This window comes from Salvia miltiorrhiza, chromosome 6 (genome assembly GCF_028751815.1).
Source record: "Salvia miltiorrhiza cultivar Shanhuang (shh) chromosome 6, IMPLAD_Smil_shh, whole genome shotgun sequence".
NCBI lineage: Eukaryota > Viridiplantae > Streptophyta > Magnoliopsida > Lamiales > Lamiaceae > Salvia > Salvia miltiorrhiza.
The window spans coordinates 8,094,114-8,110,217 of NC_080392.1; the positions used below are offsets into that span (position 1 = coordinate 8,094,114).

The window sequence follows — 16,104 nt, forward strand, 5'->3', positions numbered from 1 at the left end:
ACCGATTCAGTTTTTCTTCCAAAATTTCAAATCAGCAACAATTAACTTTTTTCCCCAAAAATTTCAACCACAATTCAGATTACAGAAACGTGAAGTTCAATACTAATTCAGCAACCACGCCCGACAAAATTAATTCAAAATTTTCATCATAAAGAAAAAACTTTGATTTAGTGAATTTGTCTTACATAAAAAACTTTTCTTGAATCTTATTCTTTTTCTCCTATTAACATAGAGAAAAAGATGCAAATTTAATAGAAGATAACTTCGGTTAAAAAAATAAAATCAAAAATAAAAATAAAAATAAAAAGGAGAGAAGAAGAGGAAAAATCCGTGCTAAATCTCCGGGGATATCTCCACATTAAACTTTAATAATTCAGAAAATTACAATTTCACCACTATTGTTTTTGGGAACTAAAAAGAAGATGATGTAATTATTTATAGAATAATAAGAGAAGAAGAACATGAAGAAGAACATAACGCTGCAGAAAGAAGGTGAAATAAAAAGAAAGAGACGATTGTAGAAAGAAAAAAGACGCATGAAGAAGAAGATGAAGAGGATGCAACGGCGCTGTGTCAAATTGGAAGAAATAGAGTAGGGCTTTCACGGTTCATTTTTCAGTATATTATTGTATTTGTGTTGTATTCTTTTAAATTAGGTTTGTATCTAATGATGGGCTTCTAAGTTGAATCAGAGCCCAAAATTATTGTTAGGAACTTAGCCGCATGTTATTAAATTTTTATTTTAATTAAAGATCTACAATTATTAAATTAAGCGTGGGATATTGAATTAACTTATAGAACTTTAAATATGGTTTATAATTATTTATTTATTTTGTTTGTGTTTATGTATGAAATTGTTTATTTATTATAACTAGCATTTGCATCTTGTGCAATACACGAAAAATCTTTTTCTATTTCTATATTTATATAAAATTGATAAAAAAAATTATTATATTTATAAATATAATAAAAAATAATTTTAATTGAATATATATTTGAGCTTAATATATATTGACAAAATCAAATCCCTAATTTTCCCTCAATTTGTGCCGCCTTCGTCTCTCTCAAGCGGCGCCGCCGCTTTCCCATTTTCCCTCACCACTCCTTCCCTCAATTTGTGCCGCCTTCGTCTTCCTCAAGCGGCGGCTCGACTCTAGGCGGCACAAATAGCACGGTCCGCCCGAACCGAGAGGCTTCAGAGGCCACCTCCGATTTTGGAAGGTTAGAGGCGGAGGAGGATTGTGGTGACTGAGTATCAGGCGGTGGATTGCAAATCTGGCGGTGGCGAGGCGGTGGATTGGGGTGACTGAGTATCAGGCGGTGGATTGGGGTGGATTTCTTCCCCGCCGAATTGCCCACGAACAGAGCGTCTCCCTTCGCCTCAGGCGAACCACGGCAAGGACCGGAGCAACGGCGGCGACCAGCGAGTTTCCCACTTGCGAACGAAGATGAAGACAGACTCAGCAGAGCGGACACCTTTGGCCAAGAAAGGTGCGGCGGCCTTGAACCAGGGCATCGATTTCACCAGAGCCGAGAGGGCTAGGGCTCGACTCATGCCTCGAAGTGTGAGTGGCGTCGGAGGCAAGGCGCAACCTCACCGGGATTGCGGTGGCTGATTTTGGTTTGCACAGATCTAGGGTTTTGTTGGGCTGATTTTCGTTTGAATTCCTTGTCTTTTTGGGTTGTGCGTGTGTTACAAAGGGAGGATGAGAGGCGAGAGAAGGGAGAGGCGACGACGCCGGTGACGACACCGGCAATGCCGGTGAGGAAGAAGGGGGTGGCGCCTCTGTGTGGAGAGAGAGAGAGCAGAAAGGGGGCGGGGCGCAGCAACGTTTTTTTTTATTTATTTTTTTTTATTTAAAAAAACTTGATAAAATGACGTCGTTTTACATGCCCGACGGTTAGTCCACGTCTGCAATTTCCGGCTGCCACGTCAACTACGTTTAAGATGATGGTCAACGTGTGTGCAAATTACAATTAAATCAAAAAGTGGTGTATTCTGGGGCTAATTTTGAAGGTCGTGTGCAATTTGCAAATTTGATGATAGTTCATGTATTTTTTTGCTATTAACCCATATAAAAACTATATCAATATAATAAGGTTAATTGCATATAATATCACGAACTTTGCCCAAAATTCATTTTCTTCACGATCTTTAAATATTTTATTTTTTATCAAATACTTTGACATTTGTTCAATTTTCCCACGATTTTTTCCCCTCAAATCGGAATCGACGTGGCCCTGATGTGGCTCGCCGGCACACACCATTCCGGTAAATAAAACGTTGTGTTCAGTGTAAACATTAAAACCCTAGTTCCTAAATTAAAAGAAAGCATCGTCCATATATATATATATATATATATATATATATATATATATATATATATATATATATATAAAACAGCATCCCTCTTCTTCCATTTTCCCTCTTCTTCTTCTTTCTCGTTTCCTTCTTCTTCAATCTACAAGCTGTGTTCTCTTCCTTCTCTTTTGGTTCTCCCTCTAATTTCATTGTTGTAAACAATGTAGCAAAGGTTGAAACTTCAAAAACAAAGAAGAATTCGGGGTGCGCTTTCTACTTTGATTAAAACCACTCAAATATGCGATTTTGTCACACCACCAGCAATCGGCGTATTTCCCGGCGAAGCACCAGCCAGAAATCGGTGTATTGCCTGACGAAGTACCGACCAGCAATCAGCGCCAACAATCGGCGCACTGGTTTGAAAGACTGAAAACATGAAGCAATCGGCTCCACTGGTTTGGAAGACCTTGACACGAAAACTTCCACACTGATCTGGAGAGGAACCCTTCGATAGAGGTGGTGGAAAGGAAAGCAATTGTTTTTTTCTAGCGCTAACATCAATCTTTGATTTCCTTTTGCCCGATAAAAATGATAAATTAAAAGAAACTAGGGCTTTTGTATTTATTTAATATTATATGTGTAATTTAAAATTCATATATATTCCACGTCAGTGTTACGTGTAAAATTAAATTTACATCACTGCTATATCATTTTCCGGTCATCGGAAAAAAAATCGTGGGAAAATTGAACAAATATCAAAGTATTTGATAAAAAAATGAAATTTTTAAAGATCGTGAGGAAAATGAATTTCGGACAAAGTTTGTGATATTATATGCAATTAACCCATATAATAATTATTGTAATTTTATTATAATTAAAAAAAATTCACAAATTAAAATTGACATGGCAGTTCAATGACATTAATCGGGTGAATTGACTTCGTCGTAGCATCGTTCCTATTGAAACAATGTCGTTTAGATCATGAAAAAAATTGGTGTGTAAAATAAAAAATCGAGATATGCCATTGAGATGTCATGTCAACTTTAATTTTAGCAAAAATCTTTGTCATGATAAATTATACTAATATTTACTACGTTTGTGTAAATTTTTTATTTTTTAAAAAATTGGTGTACAAAACAAACAATTGTGACAACCCGCCTTAACTAAAGATAGTTAAGCCCAGTGATCTACGACTAGGGATGACATTAAAGAATAATGAGAAAAAATTGATGTTGTAGGCTTATTAGAATTAGGGCATATTATGAGTGAGTCGAAATAATTAATTCAAACTCAAAGGGTTTTTCAAGGGGGTTAAAAGTGGGTAAGATATTTTTTGCTTAAGTGGGCTTAAAAGAAATTTTTTTTTGCTTAAGTCATCTAAACATTTATTATCAATAATAATGGAATGTTGACTAATAGTAGCACGCAAATTCTAACTATGCTCAAGATACGTCCGTGATATACACATGTTGATCATGATATGTACAGCAAAAATTGGCTCAAAAACTTACATGGTTCATGATTAATTCGTTTCGTCAAATTTTATTTGAGATCTGCCATCGAGATGTCATGTCAACTTTCATTTGAGCGAAAATCTTTGTCAAGATAAATTACAATATTTGCTACGTTTGTTTAATTTTTGATTTCTTTTAAAATTGGTGTGCAAAACAAACAATTGTCGCAGCCCACCTTAACTAAGGATAGTTAAGGCCAGTGATCTACGACTAGGGATGACAATAAAGAATAAGGAGAAGAAATGGACTGTTCAAAAAAAAAGGAGAAGAAATGGACGTTGTAGGGTTATTAGAATTAGGGCAATATTATGAGTGAGTCGAAAGAACTAAATCAAGCTCAAAGGGGCTTTCAAGGGGATTAACCACTTGGTAAGACATTTTTCGCTTAAATGGCTTAAAGGAAAGAATTTTTTGCCAAGTCATCTAAGCATTTATTATAAAAAAAACAACGGAGTTTTGACTAAGAGTAGCACACAAGTTCTAATTATGCCCAAGATACATCTGTCATATACACATGCTGATCATGATATGTACAACAAAAATTGGCTTAAAAACTTACATGGTTCGTGTTCAATTCGCTTCGTCATACTTGTCTACATATAATCATGCAAAAACTAGAAAAATTCTAAAAACTTGTTTGGTCTTATTTTCTGCACATACTCAAAGTAATAAAATAATTTCTATAATGCTCACAACACACTAAAAAGAAACAAGACTCGAAAGTCATGTAGGCGGCCCCCCACTCACGCACTTTGCCTTGGACAAAGTGGGTTAGGTAAGGACCAACTCATGGACCTCCAAGAACACAAAAAAATAACACACACACACACACACACATTCTTTCCTACTCACACACTTTGCCTTGGACAAAGTGAGTATGAAAGGCTGACAAACAAAACAAAAACACAAAAGAGTGGCTATTTCATTCCCCCACCCACACACTTTACATTGGGCAAAGTGGGTGGAGAAGAGGGATAGACCACGACACAGACACAAAAACATGACAAAAGAAAAACAGCAAACAATGGTTGGCAATACAGGCCAACCCAAAACCTAAACTAAACAAAACTCAAAATAAAAACTAAAAACCTAAAGACCTAAACAACTTGTGAATTTGAATCTTCTGATAACAACAAAGATCCACACAATAAAACACAAACCAAAACCCAATTTGAAAACGCAGCAACACAGCATATTAAAACCATGCACAAGAAAGTGTAACACCAAGGTTTTACGTGGTTCCAATCGTTGCCGATTGTACATCCAAGGGAGGGTCAACAGTAGATGTTTATTACTCTCACAAGAGGAAGAATGTCTCACACTTTACAATCGAAGAACAAAGAAGAAGAAGAAGAAGATGAAATCTGCATTCACTCGCAGAAATCACACACACACAGCTCACTTGCTGTTACAACTTTTTCTCTCTCTATTTTTCTAACTAACTCAATCACAACTAATTATCCTATTTAATATGGCTATAATTGAATAACACTTTTCTGCATAAGCTTTCAATCATGACCGTTGATAGATGGATGACCGAGATTGCAGCATTACACAAACACCACAACAATCTCCACCTTGATTGCGTAATACAGAGCTACTGTTTTCCCTCCACTTAGCCCCATCACAGAGCTTACCGCCTAGACCTCAGAATAAACACAGGCAACACAGCTTCACAGCTGCTTCTGCACCACTCCAACGAGGTCCAGGCAATGCTTGAACTTTTGCTGAGGCAATGCCTTGGTTAACATATCCGAGGCATTATTCTCAGTTCCAACTTTAACCACCTTAACACTTCTCTTTCCAACAATATCTCTTATGAAATGACATCTCACATCTATATGTTTACTTCGCTCATGGAATACCTGATGCTTCACCAAATGTATAGCACTTTGGCTATCACATCTCACTTCTACAGCATGCTGCTCAATTCCAAATTCACAAAGAATTCCCTTTAACCATAGAGCTTCTTTGACTGCCTCTGTAAGGGTGCCATGTACTCAGCTTCAGTGGTGGAATGTTGCCACAATTTCTTCAACAGTTGTGTATTATGTATCTTCAACATGAGTTTTCTCTCTAATGATCTGGCATAATTTCATAAACACATCCGGATACATTCTATACAACTGCCGAAAACTGTTTGAATCTCCGTCGAGCATATTACGTACAAAATGAAATCATTCCCTAGTCTTTGGTCGTCGCATAAAAGAGTTATCAATAGTCGGAGGCATCGTCATATTATTTCCCAATAAAATGATAATTGTCTTAGTTGCCTCCATCAAGAGCCTAACCTGCTCACAAAGTTCAAGCTCCATTTCTGTTTCAATTTCATCCTCAAGTTCATCTTCCATTTCATCTTCAATTTCACCTTCAATTTTATCTTCATAATTCATGCTGCAATATAAACAATGAAACAATAATTGAAATAATAATAAAGGCACTTGACTAAAAATGCAAAAAAAAAATACTAATTCATTAATGAAGAAAATAAAGTCTTAAAACAAAAAACCAACAAAACAATGTACTCATAAAAAGATGGTCAAACAAAAAAAACATAGTTCCAAAAACATGACTGAAATCATCACTATCCTCTAATCTGTGATCTTGTAAGCTATCCAACTTTTACGTTCATCAACAGCCATTTTCAAAAATCCATCTTTTTTTGACTTGGTATCAAGCAAGTCAAATGCTTTGATGCGAATGTCTTCAGTCAAATCTGGGATTTCTTTGATAGCATTCCAAGTTGTATAAGTTTTTTATCTTTCTCTTTTCTTTAGCATAGTATCTCGTTTCACCAAGAGGCTTTGAACTCCATTCCTTGTGGTAGTGATTTTTTTAATTTCTGCCATGAATTTCTGATGCGAACTATTTTCAGTGTGACCAGAATTTATCTCAAACTGGCCTCTACTTCTTTTGGCGGGGCTCTTCTCTGAGTGGAGTCCACAGACACTTCAGGGAATACCAAAGGTGATTTGGAACCGGATGATGGTGGATCATCTTGAGTTAGTCCTACAAACGTCTCATTTTCAGCATAATAATTCAACTCCTCTATGTGCGGAGCTCTATTTTCATCAACTCCTAATGTCCTAGCATCAGTAGCACTACCCAATCCAATTGAGTTTTTCCCTACAGCCACACCGTTTCCAACAGCAATTTTCAAGTCTTCATAATCCGGACAATTTTCATGGCGCAAGTATGCATCTTTTGCGTGAGCCTAACATAATAAAGAACAAATTTATTAATTAACTATATTATTTAAATAACACTGTGTTAAAAAAATAATTGCTAACAAGTTTACCTGACAGTACGCATCCCATACTTCATCCGAGGCCGTGAACTTTTTAGCAATGTTGTCATAGCCAAAACCAGAGTTAAACTTCATGAGTGTTGAATAAGCAGTCCAACGGTTCTTAAACCATTTGATACGGCTTAGGTAGTGGTTATACGTCTTATTACACTGTATTATTTCATTAAGAACATGAAGTATTCTTTCTTCAACAGTTGCTTTACTAAAGATACCACTATTATCATGCCATCCCCGATTCGCAGACTCAACCAAAATTTCTAACAATACATCGCTTTGTTCCTTAGTCCATGGTTCATAGACTGCCCTTTTTTTCGTATCTTGTTGTTGAGAATCTCTCATGATAATATTACTAGACACAAAATATATATACGTATATAATACTATATCAATGAATAAAAGCAAAAATAAAGAACAGTTTATAAAGATACAAGATTTATGCAATAGATAAATTGAATAAGAAAATAATATGAAAATACAAGATTTATGAGAAAATACCTTGCTAATAGCTAATGCAGAACCCTAAACTTGTGTTCTTTTTGGAGTCTGCTTCAAAATTTGTGTTATGAAATAAAATCGAGAATCGAGCTGCTATTTATAAAAATCATCGCTGGGCCTAGCGACCGCTGGCTTTTCCGAGCGCCCGCGGCGCCCCAGCAATTGCTGGAATAGTTGGCAACGAGCGCTAAGGTCCAGCGGCCGCTAGCTTCTTGACCGCGGACGCTGGCACCCAGCGAGCGCGGGGATTTTGCAGGATTTGTGAATTCTCGTGGTCTGTGTTCGAATTTGTTCATGTCTATTTTTTCAACGAAATCAATGAAAGTCATTCCAACTTTAAAGTTCATAGATTAACGAATAAACCCAGATTTTCATAGACTTTTAAAAGTCTTGAACGAATACACCCAGATTTTTATAGACTTTTAAAAATCTTGAACGAATACACCCAGATTTTCATAGACTTTTAAAAGCCTTGAACTAAGACACCCAGACTTTAAAAATCTGCAGAAATCTATTAAAGTCTTGAACTAATACACCCCCCTTATTTTTAGAACTTATAAGCTATTTAGGAACTTATTTTGCAAAATACTTTAAAAGAGCTTATAAAATCAGCCAAACACCTACCCTCTTACCTTTACCCTAAATGATACACCAAAACATTCAGTACATGTTGAAATTACCCGTAACATTGTTTGATAGAATATAAATACAGTCAAAAAAGAAACCCATAACGTTTCTCATAAGTCACTTCTTCAATGCCACTCACAACTCACAAGTATTGCTCGTGTATCCTTGCTCTATTCTCTTCCCACCACACTCTAGCATGCATCTCCCCAAATTTCTCCCGGCTGCAACAGTTTCCAACCAAGTCCACAATTCAAAATCTAGTTAGATAATCAATGCATATATTTCATCCTTGAAGCACGTATATATATATAGTAATCGAACCCACCTGAACCGAACGCGTCTGAGTTCTCGCCTACCATGAGGCAGAGCTCTGATGGTAATATACACACCGGGCTCGTCCTCTTCCACCCATTCCGTCTCCCCACTGCCAGCGTCTTGGGACGAGCTAGTCCTCAAGGATGCATCCATCGAGGAAGCTTCCGTTTTAGCAGTAGTACCAGTACTAACTATGCTCTGCACAGAGTGTTGCTCGAGCGAATCCGATGAGGAGGAAGCGACGGCCCCTGCTCCGTCACGGCCTAGAGGCGGCGTCACCGGGCTGTGCTCGACCGATTCCATCTTTGTGGCCGTGTCGTCTCCGGGGAGAGGAAATGCTTGCCGATTTAGTCTCTGCACGTTGTATAGTTCCGTCACCTTTTCGCAGTTCTCTGTCCACCACCTTTGTGCTTGCCATTTATTGAACATTTCTCGGCTATAATTTGCTAAAGATTAATATTATTCCAAATACTAATCGTGATGTTGTAGATATGTATCGTGCAAGATTTACTGAGAAATTAAATGAGAGTCAATAATTCTTCACCGCACTTTTAATTACAAATATGTCAATAAATATAGATTTGGATCTGCCTGTTTTTATGATTAGAAACGAATGCAAAAGATTCTTTTTGTACGTGGTTTTTCATTTTCTATTTAGCGGTTTATTATTTCAGAAAAGAAGACAAAATTAGGTAGTAAGTTCAGTAGTCAAAGCCTAGTTAAATGCATTATTCTAACTAATAAAAGCTAACAAACTTTAATAATACTTGAGGCAACTATTGTTATTATGGCAAGCCACTAAGCTGGGACCTACCTAGATTGTTAAATTAACAAGTATTGCATAGTATTAGAGGACTGAATACCTAACATGGGACTCCATCACCTATAAAATCAGATTTTATTCGACTTCTGCTAGAAAATAATTGGATGGATAAAAAATGCCACCATATGAGGAAACAAATAAAATGATTAAATCTTATCACGGGAATCTATTGCAAGTCACGGTCCATTCATATATGTTACCAAACCTCCTGTTCAAATGCATGTTTTCATCATAAACTAAAACAGGGAAAAAAACATAATAAGTTGATTGCTATATTCACATTATTGTGGAGGTCATGCATCTTTCTCTTAATTTGACCATTGGTCTTTTGACGACACACAAACGGACAAAAACAAGAAGCAAAACATGATTAGACGAGTAAATTTCTAGCCCTTTTCTGCCACTATATATATCTATTCATAAACTGAGCAGGTAGCAGAGCATCAAATGCCGAAGCTCTACAACCAAATTTTACCTTTTGGAACTGTGTTATGAGGGGGTCCAGCTACCACTTTTCTCTTGGAATTTCTATGATGATGGGAATTATTACTTCCAAATGTATGTCATGATGTCTCAACATCAAAGGGGGTCGAGTAAATGTGAAAAGATTCAGTTTGTTTGCCAGCAGTAGCACCACCCATCTTTCTCATAACTACTACATCACTTTTAGGTTTATCAACCTTACCATACAAGACAGTTTCATAAAGAGCAAATTAAAAGTAGCCCTTTTTGCATGGACTTTGCAAACATGGTTCATTAAGGATTACAGTTTAATACCCCAACTGTTAAGTTTTGAATGGAAATGTTTCGAGCTACACATAATTACAATTAAATATATAGCTGAATTATTGACATATTAACTTACATATTCTGAATCATGCATATTTACATCATTGCTTAGATGCTAGCTCATTTTTAATATAATTGTGTCACAATTCACGTCAACGACCTCTAACAAACCATGTAACTTTTTCTTGGCTAAACTGAATTTTGGAACATTTTTGTTAGTTTAATTTGTGATAGTTAGGGTTATTATGTATAATTTGGGACATTTATGTTAAAATGGCAATAGTTGGAATATTTCATTGTAATTATGTATGGATAAGGATATTTTTTTTAAAGAGTGTACTCCCTCGTTCCAGGAAAATTTGCATTTTTCTTAAGAATTACAAGAGGCATACACCACATAAAGGTTGGAAAATAACCGCACACAGGCGGACCACTACCAACACAAAGGTGAGAAAACATAAATTACACCACTGCATGCAGACGGGAATGAACCCAAGACCTCTCACAAAGAAGAGTCTTTAAGTGCCTCAACTTTGTCATTTGAGCTAGACCTCATTTAAATGTAATCTTAGTTCTCTCTTAGCCTTATAGGCCATACATATCAAATAAAATTGCTGGTAATTAACCTAAAAATACATAAAATACATATGCATATAAATAATTTGCTATAGCTAGGTCCTAAAGCAATCTAAGCCAATGGGTCCACCGTTGGAATTGGGGCAATAAAGCAATTTATTAAATACCTAAGAACTAGTAATGTCTAATGATGTCAATTCTATCAATAATGCCACATTATAATCTTAATCCCGTTCTCAGTAACTATGACTAATTTATCCCCTCTAAAAAATTTACGACCAATTTATTCTATTCTGACAACTCATTGGTGAATCAGATTAAAAGCTAAAAGACGTTGATTTTATAGTACTATTATTTACCTAATGTAACATTTGAAACTCAGTAACTATGACTAATTTCTCCCTTCTAAGAAATTGCCACTAATTTATTCTAACAACTCATTATTGGTGAATTAGATTAAAAAGTAAAAGTTGATTTTATATTATTTACCTAATGTAACATTTGAAACTTAATAGTATGACGGTTTAATATTTAATAGATGGAGACTTTATAACTTGATCATACAATAACTTTTCTATTTTATCAAAAGAAACAAAATTCTGTTGCAGTTAAATATAACTGTCGTCTTCAAATTTATACGAAAGCATATACTTGGTCCACCTTAGCAAATCATGTAAGTGGCCCTCACATTTATGAACTAAACACATATTTAATAAACGAAAACAAACAGAAATTGAGTTCGCATTTATTTATTCATTAAAAAGCATGCAAAACACAATAATTAAATTTCCCCAACCAATCAAAACCCCACCAAAGCGGCAGAAATTACCCAAAGGGTACCTGAATTTAATCTGTTTAAGATCATTGCCTCCACGTGGCAGGGACAAGAACGTAATTAGAACACCGGGTTCGACTTGAGCCACCCACTCCTTCGGCTCGCTCTCTTCCACGAACACGACCGGGTCGACTCGCCGCCCGCTTGCCGACGCCGGCGTCCCCTTCAGCCGCGCCTCCAGCTGCCTCCGCCCCAACGCCGAACTCGAGTTCGACCCCGAGCTCCCCGCCCGCCGGTACGACCACCGGAATCTGTCTGAGTCCGACTCGCCGCCGCCGCAGCTACCGTTCCGCCGCTGATGCGGCGTCGTTTGAGCGGCGAATGGCGCGCACTGGCGGTACGCGCCCGACGCCTTCAGCGCCATATCCTTGATCTGTGCAACGGCATATATAGGATCATCATCACATCTGATTTCTAGTTAAAGCGGAAAATTAAAATCCACATTCGAGTAAAAATGAAAATTGAAGTCCTGTCATGGGTTACCTGAGAGGAGAGGATTTTGATGGCTTGTTTGGTCGGAGTAGCATTGGAGTTATGTTTTTCCGGCGGGGGAAGATCGACGGCCGGCGACGCGTCATTGCTCGACTGCTTCGAACGTGCAATGCATGTAAGCATTTTCCCCTCTGCAACTGCAACTATATGTACAGCAGAGATATACTCCTTTCTAAAATTAAATGAGGCAACAGCAAATTTATATGTAGATAGGTGGTGAAAATGAAGAAAATCGATGTAAATTCAAAGAGTTAATGAGCTAGGACCTTGTAATCAAATGGAAAATGAGAGTTTAGGCTTGAAGGGGTTATGAGGTATGGCGTGTTGATCAGACCACCGTATTAATGCCCTCCCTTAAATTACGCCACCACATTGATTCCTGTTCATATTAATTATATGTGTATACATTATAGTATAACAGCACAAGGCCGGAGTCAAATTATGTCAATAAAAATAAATACTCTCTTGGTCTGGCGAAAAAATATGGACATTTTGTTTTGGATTATCTTTTAAAAACATGCAATTTTCATTTTCGAACTTTACTTTACTATAATTCCTCTATATTTTTCATACTTATTCACAAAAAAATCATCATAATATATATTACTTTTTGTTAAAGTAACATAATACTTATATAAAGTGGGACTCATTATTCACTCACACAGTCACACACTCACACTACATTTATCTAAGAGCATCTCCAATGTGGGCTCTAGCGTCGGATCGAGCCGCACTAGCGCTGGAAGGGCGGGTGGGTTCGAAGTGGAGCCGAGGGGAAGTGCCGGGTGCGAAGGCCGAAAAGTGGACATGCGCCCACCTTAAAATATATATATATATATCAACTCTTTTTTTCTAAAATTTTGAATTTTAATTATTAGAGTATAATTTTATTTTGACCGTTGCCAAATCCAACTGCCCTTTTTGAATTTTCTTTTTCTCATTTTTTATTCAATTCCTCCTCTATAAATACCACTATTTCATCTTCATTTTTTACAACAAATACTTCATTCTTCTCCATTCTCTCATTTCACTTCCGAACTTACTACTAAAAATAGAAGAAGAATTCAACGAGTACATGAAAAATAAAGATCAAGGCTCGGGGTTCCTACTTCTTCCCCAATGTGGTTCGTGCTTTTATCTAAAGACTCTAATATCTTCTCCCTAGGCCATTTTCGAGCTTGTTTGTATGTTGTGGGCGAAGGCTACCCACAACACAATCCAAGGTACAGACCAAAAAGCTCTTCAATATTGAGGAGATATCACCTGAAGATACAACGATGCTCGGCCTTCTGGCACTCCTGCTCGTGACAACAAACAAATCAAGTTCTACTTTTAGCGCGTCCAAAATGAGGTTAGGCAGTGGGAGGTGATCTACGAAAAGTGTAGATCCAACTAGGGGAGTGCAATAATTGATGAACAAATCACTGAAAAGACACAAGAGATCTACAATGCTAACCATGGAGCTAGATTCAAGTACTTCAAAGCTTGATAGATTCTGCGCGAATCTCAGCGTTTCGCGTCTACCGACGACGATTTGCACTCGTTGAATAAGTCCAAGGGGTCGGATGGGCAGGTCACGACTACATTTTCTGAGCCATCGGGGTGCCGGAAGGACGACCTTACTTGAAGCGCCTCGTGATTTCTCCCCAATAGATAAGTGCATTTTGATCGGCATGTTTGATAGCGTTGTGGGTGGGTCGCCTCGGCCCATAATGAGAAAATTAGCTCGATCTTCGGTGCATGACTTTGTCATCTTGGGGAGCGAAGGAATCTCGGAGACTTCGTCATCTTGAATGAATTGAGTTTCGTTCAAGTTGATAAGCAAATTAGCTTGATCTCCGGCGTGTAACTTTGTCATCTTGGGAAGCGAAGAAATATCGAAGACTTCGTTATCTTGAATGAGTTGAGTTTCGTTCAAGTTGATAGCCTCAAGATCGTGAGGGTTGAATGCGTTGGAGGCTTGAGAAAACGGCGAAGAGCCGAGACAAGAAGCAAGTGGAATCAGTGGCGAATTTGGTTGGTTGGAGAACCAATTATTAAAGAACAAGAACAAAACTTAAATAATAATAATAATAATAATAATAATAATAATAATAGTAATAGTAATAATAATAATAATAGTAATAATAATAATAATAATAATAATAATAATAATAATAATAATAATAATTGTAGAGGCAAAAATCTACAATTGAAGTTGACGTCTGCACGTCCGAATAGATTGGACACTAGCAACCTGTCAACACAAGAACACGTAAGAGCCCTAGGTTGAGCACCGGGTGGGGGTGTCGACCGTAGAGCCTCCGACGCTCAAGTCAGTAACGGAATAGCAAAGTGGAATGACAAATAGATTGAAATAAGAGAGAAAGACAGGTTGGAATGCGTGGTTATTCCAGGCTGTAAGCGGCGTCGGAGGGTGGAAACGGTGACAGTGAGTTGTGATAATGAAACTTGTGAGGCGGCGGTAGGCCAGGCTGGCTATTTCCGGTTTGGAAGAGCGATTAGCGTGGTGGCGGAGTAGAGAATTCAATGAGTAGAGAGCAAGTAGGATTTTTTCGTCTGTCTTTGATGACCTAGTCGGGCTGTTTATATAGTGGACATCTAGCCGCTAGGGTTTCTACAGTCTGGCCTCGTCAAGGCCCTTATCTCCCAGGTTGTTGCGATTTGGACGGGATCACAAAGATTTACCCGTCTGACCGCGTCAGCTTGGTGGGAGACGTGTTTTAGGGTTTGACGGCTGGGCCTTGTAACTTTGTCCTTCTAGGCTGACAATAACCATTGGGCCGTATGCGATATATCCAGCTTGGTTGTGGACTCAAGTCGGTCTATAGCTTTCCATGCTAGATGGACCAATCTGTTGGACCAATTGGACTTTTTAGGGTCATGCCAGGTTGGCGAACTAACTTGATGTGTTTGGGCCAAGTGAGATTTATCCAACCGGACTGTAGAGACAAGTTGGACTTGAAGTGGGGTAGTCATCCTGGGTCGGTCCAGGTTGATCTTGAGATAAGTATAACTTGACTTATCAGGCTGGGCGAAAAAAGTTTTCTTAAGTAATTGGGTCAGCCCCATTACCGATCCAAGTTGGTTCGAAGTTTGTCGGGCTGGATTTATCGGGCTGTTTAGCTCATTGGTCTAGCTTGGAAGATTAATTTGGCTTGGTCCAAGTTGACGAATTTTGCCCACTACAGTTAGCCCCCCACTCTTCAATTAGAATTTTCTAATTGGAGAGTTAATTTGATTATAGCTATTCCGCATAGGTGAATCTCTCAAAATATCGGACTGTCTCCGTTGGTATAGCTAGTTGGTTGTAAAAAGCCAATCGGTTGCATTGACCGACTACTATATTTTCAAGTTGAAAGAGATTGCAAAATTAGCTTGTAAGTCAGAGATAAATTCTTCTCAGTTTGGCGTGAAACAATTTGATAGTAATGCACTAGGTAAAACGTATATATGCAACTTGGCTTACCAGCCTGTAAAAATACCACGAAAGTAGACGACGTGGTCTAGTTCAAATTTTAAATGCCAGCTTGTAAATACGTGAGCTAGGTTGGATCAGTCTGCCAACATGAGTTTTGGTATTTTATCAGCTTGGAGTGCTTAACCAGTTTAAGGTTTATTTTCTTCATAATACAGCTTGTAAAGCTTGGAGTTATTTCAAAGAGAAAAATACATCTTGTAGAGACGTAAAGTTCACAAGTTTTTTTTTTTTTTGAGAAATATATACGTATATCTAATTTGGCTTGTCAGCCTGAAAATCGTTGTGGCGGTAGACGACGTGAGTCTATTTGAATTGAAATGACAGTCCGTATAGGATGAATCCATTTGCCAACATAAATTTTGATTGTTTTATCAGGTTGAGATTTTTTGAAGAAAATATACAGCTTGTAGTGTTTGGGTTGCTTCACCAGCTTGGAATTTCTTTTTCTCTTGTTCTGTTGAAATTTGCAGTTTGAAAATTCGAAATAGACACATTGAAATAGGCAGATATTTCTCAGTTTGGAAATTTGAGGTGGAGAATTTTTCTAA

General features: G+C 37.6%; 1 protein-coding gene across 1 annotated transcript; it reads right to left on the reverse strand.

The window, feature by feature from the left end:
- Positions 1 to 8,142: 8,142 nt before the first annotated feature.
- LOC130988389 (protein Brevis radix-like 4) lies at positions 8,143 to 12,469 on the reverse strand. Its single transcript, XM_057912213.1, has 5 exons — positions 12,342 to 12,469; positions 12,067 to 12,247; positions 11,589 to 11,956; positions 8,571 to 8,996; positions 8,143 to 8,466 (listed from the first exon to the last, which is right to left on the reverse strand). The coding sequence occupies exons 2-5, from the start codon at positions 12,196 to 12,198 to the stop codon at positions 8,388 to 8,390; spliced, it is 1,005 nt and encodes a 334-aa protein (XP_057768196.1). The 5' UTR covers positions 12,199 to 12,247; positions 12,342 to 12,469; the 3' UTR covers positions 8,143 to 8,387.
- Positions 12,470 to 16,104: the final 3,635 nt, after the last annotated feature.

Coding starts and splice junctions, on each gene's coding strand:
- LOC130988389 (XM_057912213.1), bottom strand. CDS start 12,198: ATGCTTACATGCATTGCACGTTCGAAGCAGTCGAGCAATGACGCGTCG. Junction 11,957..12,066: donor TCAAAATCCTCTCCTCTCAG/GTAACCCATGAC, acceptor GCCGTTGCACAG/ATCAAGGATATGGCGCTGAA. Junction 8,467..8,570: donor CTCAGACGCGTTCGGTTCAG/GTGGGTTCGATT, acceptor AAACTGTTGCAG/CCGGGAGAAATTTGGGGAGA.